The sequence below is a fragment of the Tasmannia lanceolata genome, unplaced genomic scaffold, assembly GCF_043159265.1.
Source record: "Tasmannia lanceolata isolate RefF3 unplaced genomic scaffold, GAP_Taslan_0.1 ptg000002l, whole genome shotgun sequence".
In the NCBI taxonomy this organism is placed as follows: Eukaryota; Viridiplantae; Streptophyta; class Magnoliopsida; order Canellales; family Winteraceae; genus Tasmannia; species Tasmannia lanceolata.
Window position 1 is genome coordinate 6,643,562 of NW_027518679.1, and position 23,830 is coordinate 6,667,391.

Consider the following 23,830-nt stretch of genomic DNA (forward strand, 5'->3'; position numbering starts at 1 on the left):
CAGATCGCAACTGCTCGAGATCAGCCACCATCCCATCACATTGATCGATTAAGCTCATCTCAGATCATAAGAAAGTGCTCATATACAAATAAAAAATTTAAGCACTCCAATCACTTCTTGTGCCAATGTGTACGCGCAAAGCGCAAAGTTTGCTAAAAAAGCGCGAGTGGGCTTTAGCCTCCAACTCATTGGCTAATGCGTTCTTCTTCAACCTTGAGGTCGGCATTTCAGTTCCTGCTCCTTGCTTGAGAGATGAGTGGGAGGGTACTTATTAACACCTCGCCACTTTTATCTTTTTCCACAAGCATTATGTCGTCTTACGAGTTTTTACACGGTGCTCGACCGTCAAGTACCGAGTGGTAACGCCCTTGATATTTGATCCAACATCAGCCCACTTTGCTGGTACATGGGACTTGACGGTAGGGCACCATATAATTTCTCCTTTTTGAAAACATATATTTTATAAAGGGATTTGCTAGCGTCCATCGCAGAAGGCATTTCGCATGGTCGGTTGCATCTGACAGCAGGCACCTCGTGAATGAAGACCAAATCTGCTGAAAAGTGAACATATGTGGCTGCTGTCAGATGCAAACTTTGCATCTGACAGCAGGCACCGCGAAATGCCTTCGGCGAATTGACATTAGGAAATCCCTTTAATAAAAGAATACTTTTTATTTTCAAAACCTTTTTTCAAAAACCTTTTTATTTTGAAAATCTCTAATAATCTTGACCGTCCATTTGTTGATGTTATAGTATAAGGGCGATCCAAAAATCACACAGATTGAAGAATCCAAGATCCTAATCATCCAATCGATGGCCTTCAGATCGATGGTTAAGAACAAAGTTGTCGATTGCCCACTTTCAATGGCCAAAACCAGGTCCAACAATTGGGTGATATAAGATCTCACCCATGAGATTAGTAGATCATGACCGTTCATTATCTGACAAACATGGGTGGCAATTTTTACCGCTTGCCACGTGTACAGTGATCATGAACACCAAACCCACTTCACCAAATACCCCTGTTCCCTTTCCTTTCGAAAAACTTGCATCATTGTGTTGTAACATTCATAGACCCAAAACATTATCTCTAGGAAAGGAATGAGGAAACGTGGTCACATTTCTACCCATCACAACACGCACCCTATCTACTTCTCATGATAAAATTCTCACAAATCTAACCCTCCCCCCTATAAGAAAAATCCTTCTCTCTTCCTCTCACCCAAAATAGAGGGAAAAAGGAGAAGAAAAAACTCTCCAAAAACAGAGGTGGCATGGCTCAATCCATGCTCATGTCTAGTGTTTCAGGCCATGTTGCAGACTTGAGGAAAATCCCATTGCTCCAATCTCAAATTCACAGACTTCACCCCACGCCATTCTCTCATCTCATCTTATCTCCCTCTACCCATCAACACTCCTCTTCTTCTTCTACACCAACACTCGCCCTCTTCAAATCTAAAACAAAAGCCCCACCACCCAAGAAGGTTTTATGTTTCTCCCTTGAATTTCTCATTTCTTTGCTCTAATGGTTTTAAAAGAATTCTAAATAGGTGTCTTTTTTTTTTCTCAGGTGGTGTCAAAGCCAAAGGTAGAAGATGGAATTTTTGGTACATCAGGGGGCATTGGATTCACAAAGCAGAACGAGTTATTCGTGGGTCGAGTTGCCATGATTGGCTTCGCTGTGAGTAGCTTTTTTTACTATTTCTTTTAATTACTTTTATTTTGGCTAAGATGGGATTTTGATTAGAAATTTGCAAAGTATTTCTCAATTACCCATTAAAAATTATGAATGGCTGCAGAGTTTATTCAACAACTTCAAATGTACTACCAAAATATAGGAAATTGTGGGAAATATTTTTCAAATTGGTTCACCATTTTCGCTTAATCATGAGTTGGGAGGCTAATTGGAATATAATTTATAGTTTAGGGATTAATAGTTAAAAAGGAAGACTAATTGGAATATATTTTATAAGTTTGGGATTAATAGGTTAAAAGGCTTAATATAGTATAAACAAGGGTAAACTCAAAAGAGGGTGAGCCCCGGGACTACCAAATTAATTAGTTTGAGGGTTTCTCTTTGGTGGAAAAAAGGCCCACTTGTGACTCATGGGACCCGTCTATTGTATGCATGGGTCCCCAAACTATGGCCCACCACAATCTCCAATGTATACTTCTATGGAGGTGCGCCTGGACAAGTCACGGCAAAAAAATACTCTAAATTGTAGGTGTATTTTTGGCAATGACTCATCCATGGTGAGCCCCCCCTCTTGACTGGGCCCACACACTTTTTTATTTATTTATAGGCAAATGATATCCATGCTCCTTGTTTTAAGAATGAGATTCCTCTCTTAACAATTTCCTAATGGAAATTTATACGAAGAAAGTCACTTTTATGCTTCTTATTGGTTTATGTAAACCATTTTGTACATGAATCACAATTTTTTGCACTTGACAATCCCTTATCTGATGTTGCTAACCCCCATTTATTTACCTGATAAACATGTTTTGACACTTGATACACCCCCGGAGAGGCTTGGTGAACCCCCTTGGAGAGGGTTGAAAAGCCCTTGTACATTCTTGGTAATTCCCCTTTTATGTACTTGGTAATCCCTTTAGATACTTGAAAACCCCCTTATGTAGAGAGTTGAAAACCCCTAATTTGCTACTTGATAATCCTTTACATAACTCTCTGTACGAACTTGAAACCCCCATTAGGTACTTGATAATCCCTTAGAACACCTTGTGTACTGACTTGCAAACCCCCATTGAGGTAGTGTAACCCTCCTTTAGAGTCCATAACCCCATTTATGAACTTGATAACCCATTGTGTACACTTGAATATCCCTCAAGGAGAGATGAAAAGCCCCTTTTAGCAACAACTTTATAACCCCTTTCAGAGACTTGATAAACTCTGTTTAGAACTTCTGTTTACAGTTTTAGAAAAATGTCTGAAACAATGGTTTCTCTTCTTTTACACTATGATGGAGATTTGAAGGATGATGTTTCTTGGAATATGTCGGGGGGAAGAAGACATTATTATCGGTCAACCGCAGAATCAATTTCGACGAATTTCAAGCTGCAATCCAAAGAAGAATTGGTGTTATAGAAAGGCAGGTTTTACCATCGATAAAATGTCGATATGTTGTCGATCTATATATAATCACTTTAATTGACGTCGATGATGATGATGTCCTCCAAACAATGTTGAGGATGTCTGACAAATACATGTTCAATTCTGTGATAATATATACATAACGAAGAGCATAATTGATTGAGAAATTAAATAGCCGCAAGTGCACGGATCGTGTGTAGTCACGGGTCGAACTCTGGGAAGAGAAATCTAGTTGCCAATCCTATTCTTGTACCGATTAGAATATTAGCTATGATATAATATTGCCTGAAATGGACTCAGGATTTCCGTGGACTTGACCTCGGAGCCAACACTATATATAATCTAAGAATCAAATTCAACTAAGATCTTTTTTATTTAAAATTCTAATTTAGGCAAAGTGTACCAAATTTTAATGATCTTTGTTAAATACTTATCTAATTTAATTAGAAAACCAAATTCCAAGGGCTTAAGTAAATTGAAAAATTGCAAAAGTAATTTGGAATAGTATAAAAACCTTAATTCAATATAAAAGAGTACGTAGGGTTAGAATCCACAATGGATTTTGATTAAATTGATTATTTAAAACAACTCTTGAATTAGGTTGAAAATTCGATTAACTAGTCAATAAGGAATAAGATCAAAGGGATGTCATTCCTTATAAGTAATTAATCAAATGCACTCTCCAATTTATATTAATTATATAGAACTTTATATTTGTTAATGAACAATCATTCATACGAAAGGGGAAAGCCAATGGCATGATTGATTGGGATTTTCCAAACCCATAATCCTACACAATTTTTCAATTGAGTAGATTGATTTAATTATAAATATTTCTCCTTCCCCATGGCTTCAAATAAACCCTAAGTAATTAGGATTTAGTTATTCATGAAGAAGGGAAGAAAAACAAAAATAAAAGAGATAGATGGGAGAAAGAGTGCAATATAGAACTTGGAAAGGAAGCGAAACAAAAGCAAATTACTTCTTCACTAACTTGAATTGAAATAAAATTACATCAAATTGAACTTAATATAAATAACAAAAATTAAATAGAACTTAGTATTTTTCTCCTCCAATGCAATGGTTGATGCATCGATCTCCTTCAATGCTTTAATTGCCACTTCGAATTTGCCTTGAATCGCCTTGAATTGTTGATCAAATAGTTGAGAAGAAGTAGGTCAAAAATTTAGGGGTAAAAACAACAATGACCGAAAATTGGAGAAAAGAAAATATAAAGAGAGAAAGATGTACGAAACTTGAGAAGAGAGAAAGAAGATGGGGAAAGAAATAAAAATAAGCAATGGAGAAGAAGAAAAATTCGAGCCAAGAAGAAAGAGATTTGTACACAAAATAAGCTAGAGAAAAAAAGAGAGTGACTCTCCAACGTGGGTAACTTCTTAAATAAGAAAACTAGAGAGGAGAAAAACCCAAAGTTGCCGAATAGAGATAATCTAATTGAACAAGACTTCTTTTGTTTTGGGAAAGAGAGATATTGCACCAATATTTCGTTCAACTCAATAAGAGAAACAATTCATAATTCTTTATCATGAAGGTTTGCAAAATTATTGGCCGAATCCTAGTCTTGATGATCCCCTTGGTAACTTTGTAACAATATTTTTTTGTAATAGTTTCCCATGTTAGCACATTGCCCAAATGAGTTATGTGTTGTCATTTTCTTCACTTGTCTTTACTGTCCATATAATTGTCGACCGAACTTTGCTTGTGAGGAAAAAGAATATGAGGTAAAATACTATTATAAGACCACTTTCCTATCCATTGCAAAGTTCATACATGCCTTTACAATATATACATGAATAGTAACATGCCTTGAAGGCTCGGAAGATATGCTCAGCCCCTTTTTATTCCAGCCACCTTATTAAATTCCAGTAACCTGTTTCCACATGGATCCCACTAAAAAAAAACACAATATGCCACTTGTATGGAATATAGAAAGAGTAAGAGTCGGTTCTTGCTTTCTATTCCCATTGCATTGCATTCTTTCTTATTATTATTTCTTTAATACCATTTGCATGCAATCTGAACTCACAACCTGTTCACATTATGTATACACCAAAAATGGGCTGAATTATGATATATCTTAACCGTCCACTTTTCATAAAGGAAAGAAATCACATGGCACCTTTTTCATGGCTGTAAATCACTACCTTGTGCAAGATATTTCTAAATTGATAAATACCATTTAATCCAAACGGTCCATTTTAGTGGGTCTCACTTGCAATTCAGTTATCTCCCAATTCAGTACAAGTACAGCAATATGATTCCAGCAACTGATTCCAGTTTCTGATTCCAGCAGCTTTGAATTCGATAATTTCAGGACTACTTAATTCCAGCAGCAATGCAATTCCAATGGGTCATCCAAACCGTTCATTTAAAGATAAGGAAATATTTATATAAGTGGGCCCAATAACTCTAATGTGGCTGCAAATTTAATTGGGTATGATACTGGTTTGGTGAGCCCCAAATCCATTGCCTTATGATAATCTAAACCGTACATATGCTGAGCAATAATGAACGAATTGGCCATAATGCAAATTTGATGTATCACCAATTTATTTCCATAGACCGATCCAGACCATCCATATAATTAGACCATAGGATGATCTGATTCATCAAAATTGTAGCCTATCACATGCTTACTTTGGATCATCCATTTTAATGGCCAAGATATCAACTGATCATTCATGTAATCCTTTCTCCATAAGCTGATTCGACCGGTATATTACTCATCCAATTCGAAATCTTAGCAATGGGCTAATAATGGAAAGTTCAAAATTAAATTGGGATCATCTGAATCATTCACTCGGTGGACCCTTCTCTCATTCGGTTAGCGTCGAATCTTCAGAATTTTTACTTGTAGCTGCAAAATGATATTTTCTGTGGAACTCCATCTCATTAGATGTATTTTCTGTGGACATCCAGAAAATAACCTGAAACACCAAAAACAATGAAAATACCTTAGTAGCACCGCTTTAAAGGAGAAAAATAAATGCTTTTAACCCCTACCATTCACACATAAATGTGTTCATGAATAATTGATAGTGATATTAATTCTTTGAATTCATCAATGCTTGCCCCAAACAATCTTTGTATTGGTAGACCCTCTCTTAATCGTAGCATTCCTTCTACTCCGATTCCGTCCCAAAAACGTCCGCATTTTGAGATGAACTTGCAAAAAGACTACGAAAGTGAATTTAATGGGAGATATGTAAGTGAAGAGATCGGTGGTGCTCCAGCAGTACCCAGCCTAAGGTATTGTAGTTCTTTGGCAATCTTTCAAGACTTTCATATTTCAATTTATAAATTAATCATATGGATCGAACCTGATTATAAATTGTCGAACTATGCAGGTCTCAAATTGACTTAAATGAAACATTGGTAAGTGATTTGCATGCCAACCATGTTACTGGAGGTATCGATGAGTTCCAAAATAAGGGAGATCTTGAAGTGGGCTTCAGTAATATTTTTGAAGATGGTTTCTATGTGAGGGGTTTAGATTTAGATGAAAAAAGAAATGATGATGATAATGACGACGAGTGATGATGATTACAATGATGAGGAGGAGGAGGATGATGACGATCATGAAAAGATCAGTGTTAGTCCATGCGCTCATCATATCAGTGCAGATTCTCTTATTAAAGGGGGTTCTCAACCGGTTCCAACTGACAGTAGTCGGCCAATGAAAGCAGATGGGATGTTTGTTGGGGCCCATGATGTAGATGCTAATAATCTTCAGTTTGAGCAGTTAACGGTTGGGCCATTGTTTTCTAATATACAACACATTAAGAAGGTTGTGAAAGAGTATGCTATTCGACAGAGGTTTATAGTCGTGAGGTCAAAGTCAACACCGAAGAAGTATGTCGTTTCATGCAAGGTAGAGGGTTGCAAATGATGTATAACGAGTACTAATCATATGACTTGTGTGTTAGTGAAGTCATTTGTCCCCGACCATACGTGTACAATTAAGGGGCAATGATCACCCTCTTGTCACAACAGCTTGGGTTGCTCAGACATGTTTACACTTATTCGCTCGCCCAGATGATGTGAGGACGAGGATCATACGAGAATATACCAAGATGCATTGGTGTATAACTATAAGCTATTAGAAAGCGTACAATGCGATGAACATCATACTTGAGATTAAGTGTGGGAATGTGGAGGACTCTTATCGAATTTTGCCTGCACTTGCAGTTCAGATGATGAGAAGAAATCCCGGCACCTATATGCGTGTTTTCAGAGCCAGAGATTTACAACCAAGGGGAGATGATAGATTTGTTCTCTTATTTTGGACATTTGGTCCTAGCATACTGCCTTTTCATCCAACACTCAGACCTATAATTTTGGTTGATGGGACACATTTGCGAGGAAAGTATCTAGGAATCTTATTGATTGCAATCAGGGTCGATGGTATCAACGGTTTATATCCATTTGCATTTGGGGTTGTTGAGACGGAGAACGAAGATAGTTGGGGGTGATTTTTTATGTTGCTGAGGCAGTACGTATTGGCAGCGGAGATGACCGTATTCACCATATGCTCTGATCGACAGAAGGGGTTGTTGCAGGCAATGCCTAATATATTTTCCAATTCTTATCATAGTTATTGCATGCGTCACCTCGCCGCCAATTTGCGATCCGAGTTCAAAGATGAGCCACTTGAGGGATTATTTTGGAAAGCCGCACGGACTTTGAGAGAGTGTGTGTTCAGAGAAATAATGGAGAAGATTAAAGTGAGGAATGAATGTGCACACAAGTGACATTGCGAAGGAATACTGGGCTAGTTTTTATTTTATGCGGGATAGGTATGATATATTGACTACCAATAGATCAGAGTGTTTCAATGCTGTCCTGAAGGATGCGAGCAGATTGCCGATTGCATCATTGGTAGAGCACACTAGACATCAGACTACTGACTTCATTCAAAAGCATCAGAAATTGGGTCGTAGTTGGCAAACAAAGTTGAGTCATTATGTAGAAGAACGTATGACATTAGCGAGGGAAGAGAGCCGCCAGTATACAGCTTATCGAGTTGGGGTTCATGAATATGAAGTACGGTCCCTTGAACATACAGATGGCGTAAACTTGCAACTTTGCACGTGTAATTATCATGCATTTTAAACATTTGGACTTTCGTGCGGACATGCCATGGCAGCCATTGGCATCACAGAATTTGATGCGTACGATTACTATGACAAATGGTTTCATGTAGAGAGATATCGGGATACGTACGCTGAGGTTTTGCACCCGACACTAGATAGGACCCAATGGGAATTAAATCCCGAATCCTTGATGACAATATTACCGCCGATTGCAAAGCGACCACCCGGAAGACCGCGTACGAGAAGAATGGATCGCCAATTGAAAGGTGGATTACATTACAAATGCACCCGATATCGACAACTTGGCCACAATAGAAGAAGTTGCAAAGAACCTCAAGACAACAAGTTGACCAAAGTGCTATTGGGCCTTCTGCACCGATACTTAGTAGGTCAGGCGTACCTTGTCAAGCTCCCTTCTTTGTGTAAGGGTGTGTTCCGGGCATACTAAAGTGGGGGCTTCTCTCGAGGAGAAGTTGTAATTGAATTTTTCGAGTGTACTCAGATATTGTGATGACTTTTTTTGTTATTTTGTAAAGAATGGTTGTAATTGGAACATAAATACATAAACAATTTTTTTGGATATAGACATGCTCTTTCTTCTTTATTTAGTTGTTGCTCTCCTGCAAAAGCTTATCTACATCTTGAAAACGGAGTTATCAACATTCAAAATTGGGTTACTAGCACACAAAATGGGATTATCAACCCATTCCCCAGCTTGATAAAGCTACTGGATGTTGGAATTAGGGTTATCAACTCCTTCAAAAATAGGTTATCAACCAATCGAAAGTGTGGTTACCAACACACAAAACGGGATCATCAACCCATTCCCTTGCTTGATAAAACTACTGGAATTTGGAGTTAGGGTTATCAACTCCCTCAAAATAGGTTATCAACCATTCAGAAGTGGGGTTACAAACAGACAAAATGGGATCATCAACCCATTCCCTAGGTTGATAAAGCTACTGGAATTCAGAATCTAGGTTATCTACTCCCTCAAAACGGGTTTACCAACATTCGGAAATGAGTCACCAACGCACAAATTGGATTATCAACTCACACCCTGGGTTCATAAAGCTACTAGAATTTATAATCCGGGTTATCAACTCCCTCAAAATTGGTTTACCAAAATTCAGAAGTGGGTTACCGACACACAAATTGGATTATCAACCCATTCCCTGGGTATTAAAGCTATTGGAATGAGTGATTCCGGGTTATCGACTCCCTCAAAACGGGCTTATCAAAATTAGGAAGTGGGTTACCGACACATAAATTTGATTTGATTATCAACGCAATTCCTGGGTTGATAAAGCTACTGGAATTCATAAACCGGGTTATCGACTCCCTCAAAACGGGGTTACCAACATTCGGAAGTGGGTTACCGACAAAGAAAATGGGTTATCAACCAATTCTCAGGGTTGATAAAGCTACTGGAATTTGGAATTCGTGTTATAAACCTCCCACCTTATGGGGTGACCGACAATGGAAACTGGGTTATCAACCTAAAAAATGGGATATCAACCAATTACTTGGGTAGATAAAGTTACTGGAATTGGAAATTAGGCTCACCAACCTCCCACTTTATGGGGTGACCGACATTGTAAAGTGGGTTACCAACCTAAAAAATGGGTTACCAACCAATTACCTGGTTAGATAAAGCTACTGGAATTCGGAATTAGACTTACCAACCTCCCACTTTATGGGGTGACCGACATTGGAAAGTAGGTTATCAACCTAAAAAATAGGTTACCAACCAATTCCCTGGGTTGATAAAGCTACTGGAATTCAAAACCACATCATAAGACCATCAACAACGAAATGGGTCTCAAAAACACATCATAGGACCATAAAAACATATTTACTTAACCTGTAAGCATGTTTAGATTTACATAGTAAAAAAAATACATCATAACATAACCTGTTTAGAATTTACATTCCGTAATCCTGTTCAACTTGACATACAAACAGAAACACACATCCTGTTCAACTTGACATACAAACAGAAACACACATCCTGTTCAACTTGAAACACAAACATAAACACACATCATAACCTGTTTAAATTTACATGTTCCTCAGCCATTCACAAACAAGTTCCCATGTTCAACTTGAAACACAAACACACATCATAACCTATTTAAATTTACAAGTTCCCCAGCCATTCAGAAAGAAGTTCTCCTATTCAACTTTAAACACAAATACAAACACACATCATAACCTGTTTAATTTTACAAGTTCCCCAGCCATTCAGAAACAAATTCCCCAGCCATTCAGAAATAAGTTCCCCTGTTCAACTTGAAACACAAACACAAATAACCTGTTTAATTTTACAAGTTCTCCAGCCATTCACAAACAAGTTCCCCTGCCATTTAAAAGTTCCCCTGCAATTCACAAACAGGTTACCCTGCCATTCAAAAAAATGCATACAAGTTCCCTTGCCATTTAAAAAATGTATACAAGTTCCCCTGCCATAGTTTGTACCAATCTCCACTAAAAAATACAGTTTTTACCACAATCATCAAAACCTGTAACATCTATGAATATTAAAAGGTTTTCCTATAAAAGTTCGCAGTCTCCAAAGTTGAGTGAATGACAATGATAGAGATGCTCGATCGCTTTTTGGACAAAAGCACCACAATCAACCCTGTAAAAAAACATGCAGTAAATGGAGCTACTTCTAAACTAACTACGAATCAGATAAGAATAGTACAAAAATTCCAAAGTGCATAGTTTGTACCCACCCGTTGTTCTGTTGTGAGAAGCCATCCATCTGTGAATATGGAAAGTCATCGATGTTGCAACCCCGGCCCTTCAAATATTCCTTGATGAATGCTACCTGAATTTAAGATAAGGAAGGAAAATTGAGTGTTGTACATATGTAGGTAACTTTAAATGTTAGGGAAGATGTTAATTTACTTACAGTGGGAGATGCTTGTTCCTGAAATGAGTCCCCTTCCAATGAGTTGATCTCGACAATCTTTTTGTTCACCATATCAAGCACCAGAAGAACCCAGTGAAAGTCTTGATAGCATGTGATTAAGAGCATCTGAATATCTTCCAACGGGATATGGCTAAGTGTACTATGCAATAGCCCATTCACCAACCCATCGCACTCCAACTTTTGTTTGTCATCCATTGATTCACGCCCTGAAGTCTTATATGCCTGTACAACGAAATGAATTTTGTGGGAAAACTAAATGATGGATAAGTTGTAACGTAATATGTATAGGTAAAAAAAAATCGCTTACATGTAGCGACGAAGGACAATATACAATCCGTCCAGTCAAGACATTGTTGGAGGCATACAAATACTTCCCATATACATCCAACACCTAGAACTCGAAAAAAACTTATTGTTATATGTTAATAACCTCAACCATGGGTAATGAAGACAACGCTTTAAAAAATGACACTTACTTGGCCACTGATGACTCCTCTCAGGTTCCATAAGGTTTTGAGATCCTCGGCCAAGACTTTTATCCCGTCAATGGTCATGAGAATACGACTGCAAAATTATACAAAGGTTAGAGGAAGCAAGTATCTAACTTTGAATAATGGTTAATTGAAAACACATCTACTTGCCTTTGACCCTGTTTTCTCAACTTTTCAATGAGATCAGTTCGCCTACCCTTCCCCCCGTCCTCTCCCAACTCCCCATCCTTCTCCTTCACCTTAGCTTTCTTCTCCACTAGATTTTTCTTCCTTTGTGTTACTTTCTTCGTCACCCTCTCACTTTTTTTATTTATCAATGGGGTTGCTTATTAGGGGCTATTCCTGGCGTAGCTTGGTTTCATATCCCTTCCATCGGTTTCCACTCCCCTCTCAATGCTCCCTATTCCTATTCCTTCGCTTTTGCTGTCCCCCATCGCCAATTTTCCCATCCTCTTCCTCTTCCTCTTCTTCTTAACCTTAGGGTTATTGAGAATGGTAACAACATGTGACGCTTCCATTACAACTGCTTCGTTTATGACACCAACTTCTTCACCTTGACTCATCACATCTATGAACTCAGTTGTCAGTCCATAACTGACGATGTCTGTTGTCTTCATCTTTTCTCTCACATCTTCTTTCTCTTTCCTTTCTTCCTTGGACTTATCTCTAACTTCCTCGTCTCATTTCCAATCAAGATCTCCTTAATCCTTGTAGAATCTTCCTCCTCTCTTCGTTTTTCCTCATATTTTCTCAACTCTTCCTTCTCCATTTCATCTTGCTCATCGTCCTCTCTTCTCACTGATTCCTACCTCTTCTGCAAAAATTCCCTCTCAGCTGCAATCTCCATGCTCTCTATTCTTAACTTCCCCTTCTCCTCCTCTATCTCCACCCTCACTCTTCTTAACCTCTCATTCTCCTCTTCATTCTATACCCTCTCTTTTTTTATAATCTCCCATGCCTTTCCTATCTTCTCCCACTCTCTTTTGATCCTCCCATCCCCACCGCCCTCCTCACCACCCTCCTCAACTATGGTGTCCATTCCTTCAACCGTAGGTGTGCCGGCCAATGCTGAGATTGTAGGGGACTGCCCTAATGGTTCTACCTGGCCAATGACTCCTGCTTCCTCGGGTTCCTAAGATATAAATAAGAGATACAACACACAAAATTTGTAAACATTACCAAGTGAAATAAAACATAATATAAAAGAGCTTTATTGCGATACCTGATCGGGAATGTACCGGAGTTCGTCCTCTTGTGGCGTCAATGTGACCACCACCTAATGATTCGAGAAAATTGTTAGATCAGAAGATATTAGAGTTTATCTAATACGGTATCTAGTAGATAGGGTCTCACCTCAGATTTGTCTATCTTCCCATGCTCAATAACAGAGTACTTCCTCAATTCATTTTCTTTCCAGTTCTTCTTCAGAAGACGTGGACGAGCATCAGGATTTTTTGGTATCCACAACTTCGTATGCTGGAAAAGCCACACCTGCACAGAGAAGACAGACTTTGTTAATAGTTTATTAATAGTAAGATAAATAACAAAGGCAAACTATTGTAGAGGCCATGATACCTGCAATGCGAGATAGTAACCACCAAGATATTTATCGCCTGCCACGCTTACGTTGTTTAAATACTCAACTAACCAATCATATACTGCTTCCCCCCAGTTGTAGTCGCACATCTTTTCTAAATCATCGATATAGGGCTAGAACAACTGGTTGGACCGATGTGCACTCTGAGTGAATAACACAGTAGCGAATAGGTGTAACAGAACATATTTCACACACTTGTCTATGGAGGGTTGGTCCTCTAGACCAACTAAAGCCTTGATTTCCCCTTCAAGTACAGATGCCATAACAGATCCTCTAGGAAATGGCCACCCAGGCAGTAAAGGAGTGGGTTTACTCTTGTCCGTCCACGTAACCCTCACCAAATTCATTTTTTTCCTTATAAGTGGAAGGCCTAAGGCAAATACAACATCGCTGGCCCTAAATGGAACTGCGATACCCCATAGTGTGAATGTCTTCTTCACCGAAACCCACTTATTGTGTATTGCTCTAATTAGAGGCTTGTGCATGATAACCTCTTCTAAGGGATTCTCTTCTAGGTGGATGAAGTCCTTGAAAGGAGTCTTGCCTATAGCATCATAATGGCACTATTGAAACTGTATACTCCACATCTCTTTATTAAAGCACGATGGAGAATATCGTGTAGGGACATATGGAGCCTGTAAAACAAAATACATAATCAGAGCTTACACTTTTATGAAGTTACTAAGATTAAAACGGTAAAGATCAAATACACTTACATGTATCTTCTTCATTTTCCTCTTCTCACCATCGATTTTACTGTGATTCTAAATGTGATTCTCAAGTGCCTTATCGATGGTGATTCTCAAGTGCAGAAAAGAGACAAAAAAATAGTATCTGAACAAGGATCCAAAAGGGGGATTAGCAACAATCTAGAAGTGACTTATCGACCCTCAGAAAGAAGGTTTTTAACTCTCTATAAAAAGAGTAATCAACAATCTGGAGAGGGGTTACCAACATTACTAAGGGGGGTGATCAAGTCTCTCATGGAGGGGTATCAAGTATCACCCAGCGTGTTATCACATTGTTCATAACACTTAATGGGGGTTCAAACACAGCACTCTACATGGGGTTATCACAGCTACCTAGAGGGGGTTACCATCACTGTAAGTGTGGCTTATCAACTACTTAGAGGGTTCTCAACAATGAAAATGTGGGATTATCAATCTCAAAAGGGGGTTCTCAACACTGGAAATGTGTGGCTTATCAACTACCTAGAGGGTTCTCAACAATGGAAATGGAGGATTATCAATCTCAAAAGGGGGTTCTCAACTCTGGAAATGGTGGATTATCGACTACCTAGAGGGTGTTCTCAACACTGGAAATGGGGGATTATCAACTACCTAGAGGGGGTTCTCAACATTGGAAATGGGAGATTATCAACTACCTAGAGGAGGTTATCAACACTGGAAATGGGGGGGTTATCAACTACCTAGAGGGGGTTAACAACAGTGGAAATGGGGGTTGTCAACAGTGGAAATAGGGGATTATCAATTACCTAGAGGAGGTTCTCAACATTGGAAATGGGGGATTATCAAGTACCTAGAGGGGGTTATCAACACTTGAAATGGGGGTTACCAATCTCAAAAGGGGGTTCTCAACACGGGAAATCGGGGATTATCAACTACCTAGAGGGGGTTCTCAACACTAGAAATGAGGGATTATCAACTACCTAGAGGGGGTTCTCAACACTGAAAATGACGGATTATTAACTACCTAGAGGGGGTTCTCAACACTGAAAATGGGAGATTATCAATCTGAAAAGGGGGTTCTCAACATTGAAAATGGGGGATTATCAATCTGAAAAGGAGGTTCTTAACACTGGAAATGAGGGATTATCAATCTAAAAAGGGGGTTCTCAACACTGCAAATGGGGGATTATCAATCCACCTAGAGGGGGTTCTCAACACTGCAAATGGGGGATTATCAATCTCAAAAGGGGGTTCTCAACACTAGAAATGGGGGATTATAAATCTACCTTGAGGGGGTTCTCAACATTGGAAATGGGGGATTATAAATCTACCTTGAGGGGGTTCTCAACACTGGAAATGAGGGATTATCAATCTCAAAACGGCGTTCCCAACACTGAAAATGGGGGATTATCAATCTCAAAAAAGGGGTTCTCAACACTGGAAATGGTGGATTATGAACTACCTAGAGGGGGGTTCTCAACACTGGAAATGGGAGATTATCAATCTCAAGAGGGGGTTGTCAACAGTGAAAAGGGGGTTCTCAACAATGGATGTGGGGGATTATCAATCTCAAAAGGGGGTTCTCAACACTGGAAATGGGAGATTATCAAAATGGGGTTCTCCACAGTGAAAATGAAACAGTAGATGTCAACGGTTTCTCATCAAAGCCAACTTAATAGGGGGAAAAAATAAAAAATGAAATCCTAGATGTGTAAAGGCTTCCCAACAATGAAAATGAAACAATAAATCATAAAGGTAACTTAATAGATGGAAAATAAAAGAAAAAAAAATGAAAAAATGAAACCCTAGATGTAAAGGCTTCTCAACAGTTAAAATCAAACAAAAGATCTCACAGATAACTTAATAGAAGGAAAATAAAAGTAAAAAAAAATGAAACATGACACCCTACCATACCTGAGACGATGAGGAACACGCCAGAAAAAAATGACGACCTCGCCGGAATACAGTCGACGCCGGAGAAGAGAGGTTCGGATTAGCACAGCAAACCGCCCCACGCCAGAGAAAATGGGTTGAGATTCACACCGGACACCACCTCAGCCGGAGAAGGGGTTGCAGGTGGTTAAAAATGAAAAGGGGGAAAGTAAAAGTGAAAAAGAAAAGCTTCTCAACAGTTAAAAAAGAAGAAAATTTAAAACGATGGGTTTTTTTGCCCTGTGGGTTATCTAGGTAAAAGGCCATGTCAGAAAAAGGTGTTTTGACCTCCGTTCATAAGCTTTGAAAAGGGTGTCACCCATCCACAATTTTGTCATTTTCGTGTCACCCATTAACAATTTTTCCAAATAGAAAAGAAACATAATAGAAAATCTGTGAGATGTGTGTTTAGTTGCTAGAAAACCCTACATAGACTAAACATAAAATATAAAATCATGTGTTCAGGGTGGGACCAAGACCATGTTGTCTCATAATATTCTACAAGATCAACATCTTGATCTCACACCCTCTATGCCTCCATAAAGGGCCCAAAATTTTTCTTGTACCATTTATTGTAAAAGTGATGTAACTTTAGTAATGTAAGGAGTGCAACTTTAGTAATGTAAGGAGGCAAGGTGACGATGTAGTAAATATGACTGGACAGGAGTTACCTAAGAGGGATATCTTTCGCTATCTTTGTTCAATCATACATAAGGAAGGAAAGATTGAAGAGGATGTTAACCACAGAATAAGAGCAGGTTGGTTGAAATGGAAGCATGCTTCAGGAGTTCTGTGTGATCGTAAAATACCTACCAAGTTGAAGAGAAAGTTTTATAAGACAGCCGTGAAGCTAGCCATGCTGTACGGCTCAGAATGTTGGGCCACCAAGAAGCAGCATGTGCATAAGATGAGTGTAGCGGAGATGCGAATGCTTAGATGGATATGTGGCCACACAAGGTTAGATCGAATTAAAAATGACGACATCCGTAAAAAGGTGGGGGTGGCACCAATTGAGGAGAAGGTGAGAGAGCACCGCTTAAAATGGTTTGGGCATATCCAACGTAGGCCTTTGGATGCTCCAGTGAGAAGATGTGACTCGTGCCAAGTTAATGGAGTAAAAATAGGTAGGGGCAGACCCAAAACAACTTGAGTAGAAATAGTGAGGAAAGACTTCAGGGCTAAGAACAAAACAGAGATCATGACCTTGGATAGGATAGAATGGAAGAAAATGATCTATGTAGATGAACCCAACTAGTGTCAGGAGTAGACATAGTCAATTTGAGGCAGGTAGATCCTTTCACCTTCTTCATGAAAATTTTCTAAAGCATTCAGTAGACGACCCCAACTAGTTTTGGAGAAAGGCTTAGTTGAGTTGAGTTGTATTTATCATAGAAGTGACTTTTTGCCTACTCATGTTTCTAGTTAGCTATTAAAGGCTGTTACAATTCTCAAACTCCTATATTAACACCCAATCAGAAAAATCTTAATATAAAGCAAAGAGTGCAATTATCTAAACGAGGGGCTACAGATATCACATTTCTACTTGTAAGTATAAGAATTAGGTCATCTAGATATTTTAGAACTTTTTGGTTCCAAATAAGAGTATGTTACAAATAAGATAGTTGAATTCCTCATATTAAGAATTAGGTCATGTAGATATTTTAGAACTTTTTGGTGCCAATAAGAATATGTTACAAGTAAGATAGTTGGATTCCTCATATATTAATATTGGATATTGGGAACATGATTTGCAGGCATCCTTGCTGGGAGAAGCAATCACAGGGAAAGGAATTCTATCCCAGTTGAATGTAGAGACTGGAATTCCCATTTATGAAGCTGAGCCTCTCCTCCTCTTCTTCATCCTCTTTACACTCCTTGGATCCATTGGAGCTCTCGGCGATCGGGGCCGCTTTGTTGACGATCCTTCAACCGGCATCGAAAAGGCAGTGATACCTCCCGGAAAAGGCATTAGATCCGCTTTGGGTCTCAAAGAAGGAGGTAATACCATACCAAATTATTTCTATTTCAAATTATTCTAGCATTTATGATGTCAAATAAATATTTTTTTTCCTAACATTGTGATATAGTGTACACATTTTTTGGGTGCAAATTGATATAATTAATGATCAAATCACCATAGTAAGAAACTCAAAGAAAATAGAATCTGTTATAGGGAAGGCAAGCTCGAAGCCCAATGGTTCCCACCTTGGCATTCCCATCTTCTTTTGATGATTCCAATACACAAGCAATTTTATATCACTAATGTGTTTGAATGTCCAAGTTGTAGATTATAATTGTGCTAAGACAAGATTGCTTGGATTAAGGCCAAGAAGCTCTCATTGGACCACATTAGGAAGGCCAAAGACATCGGAGATCCAAGATGAATGAAGACTTGAAGCATCGCAATTGAAGATCGAAGTCCTTTAGAATGTATCGATCCAATCCTAGTTTAGGTGTTTAGAGGCATAAATTAAGTTAATCTCACACACCCTAAATGTTTAAGAGATTGTCCTTGTGGTGTTCTAACACTTTGGAACCCTCATAACAATCCCAACTTGGTGTAGAGTTGGAAGCCCAAAAAACAGAATTGAAAATATAGGCTTCTCGGAGCTCCGAACTCGGAACTCCGAGAAATCTTCAGAGCTCCGAGATTTGGTCCAGTAGCTTTTTTCCAACTTCTGTTTGTATTCCCGGAACTCCGAGAAAAATTCTCGGAACTTCGAGACCACTACTTCTGGAAGAAAAAAGAGCCATTAGTGTTTTTGCCAGAATTACCACTATGCCACCAAAGGGTCATATTTGGGTTTTTCTATATATATGGGTATTCTAAACTTCCCAACCATCAATCCTAACACTCTAAAAACCTATTGGAATATCCTAAGAGTGAATCAAACTTGTTTATGTCTCTCATCCTCTAGAATTAGGATTTGGATCATAGGCTCAAATTTATACATCTTCTACAACGTTTGTAAAACCTTGTGAGGGATTTTTTGTTCTTTCTTTCTTTATCAAGAACATTGTATTCGGGCGAGTGTTCGGAGAAGCGGAGCCCACTCTCCGTGGTGAGGATTGCCACCAAGGTTAAAGACAGTTGGAATTGTAATCGGCACCGATCTTCGCCGAAGTTAAGAAGATCAAATAGTGAAGCCATCAACGGGTTTGGTTGGTGGAGTGGAGTATGCCTCGCGTTTTGAGGACCGAACCACTTTAAATCTCGGGTGCACTCTCTCTTGTCTCTTGCTTTACATTTGCACTGCACTTAGGATTTAACTTGTGTCCTTAATTTTTCATCTTTGATCTCTTAATCTTCAAATTTGGGTTAGAGTTTTCAAAAGCTGAAAACTTGTTATGAACCTAAATTTTACCTCCTCATTTGTTGCCATTAGAGTAAGTACTCGGGCCTACCCTTGGAATTTCACTTGGTATCAGAGCCTTGGCTCTTAAAAGATTTTATTTTCTTGAAATCTTTGGAAATTTTTTTTTTATATTTTAACAAGGGAAAGATCATAAGATCTTTGGCAACCTTCTAATTGTGAAATGGCAAATATAAATCGAACCGGACTTCCAGAAGGCCATTCCACAACTAGACCTCCTTTCTTTGATGGGTCCAACTATAGACATTGGAAGACTAGGATGCGCGTCTATCTTCTTTCGATAGATGTGGAGCTTTGGCATATTGTGAAAAATGGATACACTTTGCCTTCCAAACCATTTGAAGAATGGAATGTTGTAGAGAAAAGACATGCAAATATAAATTACAAAGCTATAAACTCTTTATTTTGAGCCTTATCTACGGAGGAGTTTAATAGAGTAGCTCTTTTTTATTCCGCCAAGGTTATTTGGGATACTCTTGCCGTTTCCAAAATAAACTTGTTAAAGAGCAAATATGAAATGTTTAGAATGGGTCAAAATGAAAGTATTTCAGAAATGTATACCCGATTTTCTAAAATTTTAAATGAATTAGCTAATCTTGGTAAATCTTATTCTACTGATGATCTTGTGAGTAAGTTGCTTAGGTCACTTCCTCCACATTGGGATCCAAAGGTCACCGCAATACAAGAATCAAAGGATCTCAACGCGCTAACCATGGAGGAGCTTGTAGGATCTCTTATCACTCATGAGATGCTCCTCACTAGCCGTCAAGAAGAGAAGAAGCCGAAAGAGAAAGAAAGAGAAAGTTGATCTCTAGCTCTAAAGGCCTCCAAGACGGACTCATCATCCTCAAATGAAGCGGATAGTGATGAGGAAGAAGCTTTAAGAAATTTTAAAAGCTTATGGAGAAAGAAACACAAAAAGGATAAAAAAAAAAAAAAAGAAGAAAGTGAAGTAGAAGGAGGAATAAGGTGTTACAATTGCAAGAAGACGGGACACAAAAGACCGGAGTGTCCTCTTCTCAAGTCATCTTCCTTGAAGTACAAGGGAAAGAAGGATTGGAAGAAGAACAAGGGTTTTTGTAGCCGCCTGGGATGCTTCTAGCACTTCGGGAAAAAGCTCATGTGAAGGGGAAGCTAATAAGGATGATCTTTGCTTCATGGCACTCACCCATGAAGATGAGGTAAATTCTAACCCCTCGCGTAATTCATCAAGTAGTGATAGTGGAAACATATCTTATGATGAATTGTGCATTACCTTGCATTCTCAAATTTCAAAAAATAAAGTTCAAAAGAAATCTATTTCAAAATTAGAAAATGAACTTGATGTTTTGATAAATGAATCTTCTTCTTCCAAATCTCAAGCTAAAGTACAAATTGAAAATTTTAAACTTGAGATTGAAACGCTTAAAGATTGTTTGGATGAGAAAACTTGCCAAATTGCTAAACTCCAAAATGTGGCAAGTTCTTCCAAATCTTATGAAGATTACACTAATAATTTTCTAAATCAAATAACCCATCTTCATAATGAATATGAAAGGTTAAGATTATGTCTCCATGGATTCCTAAATGGTGATAAAATTATTGACATAATCTTGAAGAAGGCTAGTCATAGACCTAATCATGCATTTTATGATAGGACTAGTCTATCAAACCCTCATGTTAGATGCCATTATTTGGAATCAATGGTCATTACCAATTCCAATGTGCATCTAAAATTAGGGATCGTGGTGGAACCAAGAAAGCTTGGGTTCCCAAAGCCCCCATATGATTATCTTCATATGTGCTTAGATTAGGGGCTTGCACTTAAAATTGAATATCTTTTTATGGTCATTTAAAATATCCCTTCTTCTGTTGAATAAAAACTCTAAATAGAAGGAGTTTTATGTTTGTCTTTTTCCTAGAAAAAGGGGGAGCATAAAATTGTAAAATTCATCCATTTGATTTTCTTTTATCCCAATCTTTTTGATTGATGCCAAAGGGAGAGAGAAATCTAGTGTAAGGAAATATATGTGTGCTTTTATTCGAAAATCTCTTGTGCTTGTCATCATAAAAAAGGGGGAGATTGTAAGCCCAATGGTTCCCACCTTGGCATTCCCATCTTCTTTTGATGATTCCAATACACAAGTGATTTTTTATCACTAATGTGTTTGAATGTCTAAGTTGTAGATTATAATTGTGCTAAGACAAGATTGCTTGGATTAAGGCCAAGAAGCTCTCATTGGACCACATTAGGAAGGCTAAAGACATCGGAGATCCAAGATGAATGAAGACTTGAAGCATCGCAATTGAAGATCGAAGTCCTTTAGAATGTATCGATCCAATCCTAGTTTAGGTGTTTAGAGGCATAAATTAAGTTAATCTCACACACCCTAAATGTTTAAGAGATTGTCCTTGTGGTGTTCCAACACTTTGGAACCCTCATAACACTTTGGAACCCTAAATTTTACCTCCTCATTTGTTGCCATTAGAGTAAGTACTCGGGCCTACCCTTGGAATTTCACAAGCCAATTAAATCTCTCTTGTAAATGCTTTAATTTCCCTACTTATGCAGGGGCTACCAAGAAATAAGTTTTGAGGTACACTGCCTATGCTATGATCAAGTGCTGCACCCCAAGTTCGATAGTAACCAATATGCCCGTATTAGAGAGAAAAAAGAGTGAAAGAGTGTGTCTGTATCAAAATACGGAGAGTAAAATTACTATTTGCAAAAGATTGTTTGAAATGAGAGATATAATTTCTCTTGACATGATACCATAAGCCTTTTATAGAAATAAAAAGACATTAAAGCACGCTATTAAATGAAAATACTCTTTCAATTCAAATAAATCTTCTGAGTAATCAAAATACATTTTCTCAACACAAGTGTCTTTCGAATGAAAATACCATTTCACGAAAAGGTTAACTCTTTGAATAAATAAAAAATAACAATATTTTGAAAATATCCAACAATTTTATGATAATAAGATATCCTCATTTATAAAACTCGCCTGGTCAATAATTAACTAGACTGATTGAACTTGATTTTGGCCATGTTTAGTCAAATGAAAAGTTGAAAGGGACTCGTTGAGTTAACACTCGGCCTGGTTATTCAAAACTTGTTCAATTCAACCATGTTATTAGCATAGTTACAAATATTTGTCTCAAGAATTTCTCCTGAAGGGCATTTCTCAGGAGATTTGATTTGATTTTTTTTTTTGGTTTACTTTAGGAAGAAATTCAAAACATATATACATAAATACAAGTTTAAGGAAAATAGCAAAATAAAATTTTTTGCGACCTTATCAGGATATCTCGAAATATAGACATAAATAAAATAGAAAAATACAAAAATATTGTGACATGGAGCCATATTTCTTTTATAATATAGGGTTGGACATGGAGCTCAAAGGTTGAGACTTTGTATCTCAAACTTGAGGCCGCAGGTTCGATCCCAGCTTACCTAGCAAAAAAATATTTTTTATAATCTTGAGATAATTTTGGGTTTTGACGATTTATCAAAGTATTATAAAAAAATCACAATGTTTTAAAAAACATGGAGATATTATTGTCGAATGTATTATTTACACTGTTCACCTTCCATGGATTTGCATTTACGTCTTCTATATTATATGTTCTGTAAACCTTGATTAAGGTTTTCATTTCAACAGTATATGATCAAACTTATAAATAATCATGACACAAAATGTACATTATTGTCGAATGTATTATTTACACAATTAATTATTTTTTATTGGAAAAGGTCCTTTATTTGGATTCACAAAGTCGAATGAGCTCTTTGTTGGAAGGCTAGCGCAGCTTGGGATTGCATTCTCTATAATCGGAGAGATAATTACAGGAAAGGGAGCTTTAGCACAACTAAACATCGAGACGGGAGTGCCTATAAGCGATATCGAGCCACTCGTGTTGTTCAATGTCATCTTCTTCTTCATCGCGGCGTTGAATCCGGGGTCAGGTAAGTTTGTAACCGACGACGGCGAAGATTAGGAGATTGGAAATAATATTTGGTATGTTTTTTTCAAGGATTATAGTATGTTGTTAGACGAATTAGTGAGATTCCGTATTAGTTTCTTTCTAAGAATTGTCTAAGTTGTATTGAAAACAAGTTACATTCAATGCCAAAGGAATTCGTTCTTGATCAAAAACATGTGTAGTCAATTCAAATCATATTGGACTATATATTGATACGAAAGAGGGTAATATAGGGCCAAAGATGCTTGAATATTTAAGCTCAACTTAATTTCCAAGTGCACGAGTTGGAGTACCAAAGGTTCTTCAGTAAGTTTGAGGAATAACAATCTTTAATGCTTCAATACTTTGTACCACATAGATGAGGGATGAGACCTTTGGGACTTAATTGTTAGAAATTTTTTGTTTGTGTGGCCATTGCATTGGGCTTGCTCTTGAATTAGCAAGTATTGCAATAGGCAATTGCTTTTGCATAGCACCCATGAGAGTTGAAAGAGCTAAGCTTAGAAAGAGAATGGCTTGATGGAAGGCACTCTCTCTCCGTCTATAAATATAGACATAGGGCTCTCTTCCTACGCCTAATGCTATAAACACCTAAGCAAGGTTCAAGGAGAGAG

The 23,830-nt window shown here is 37.9% G+C and overlaps 1 protein-coding gene across 1 annotated transcript; it reads left to right on the forward strand.

The window, feature by feature from the left end:
• The first annotated feature begins 1,167 nt into the window (after nt 1–1,167).
• Nucleotides 1,168–23,389, forward strand: LOC143875441 (photosystem II 22 kDa protein 1, chloroplastic-like). Its single transcript, XM_077377014.1, has 4 exons — nt 1,168–1,484; nt 1,571–1,681; nt 17,628–17,871; nt 22,987–23,389. Exons 1-4 carry the CDS (start codon nt 1,275–1,277, stop codon nt 23,229–23,231), a joined length of 810 nt encoding a protein of 269 aa, XP_077233129.1. The 5' UTR covers nt 1,168–1,274; the 3' UTR covers nt 23,232–23,389.
• The last annotated feature ends 441 nt before the right edge of the window (nt 23,390–23,830 follow it).

Coding starts and splice junctions, on each gene's coding strand:
- LOC143875441 (XM_077377014.1), top strand. CDS start 1,275: ATGGCTCAATCCATGCTCATGTCTAGTGTTTCAGGCCATGTTGCAGAC. Junction 1,485..1,570: donor AAGCCCCACCACCCAAGAAG/GTTTTATGTTTC, acceptor TTTTTTTCTCAG/GTGGTGTCAAAGCCAAAGGT. Junction 1,682..17,627: donor TTGCCATGATTGGCTTCGCT/GTGAGTAGCTTT, acceptor CATGATTTGCAG/GCATCCTTGCTGGGAGAAGC.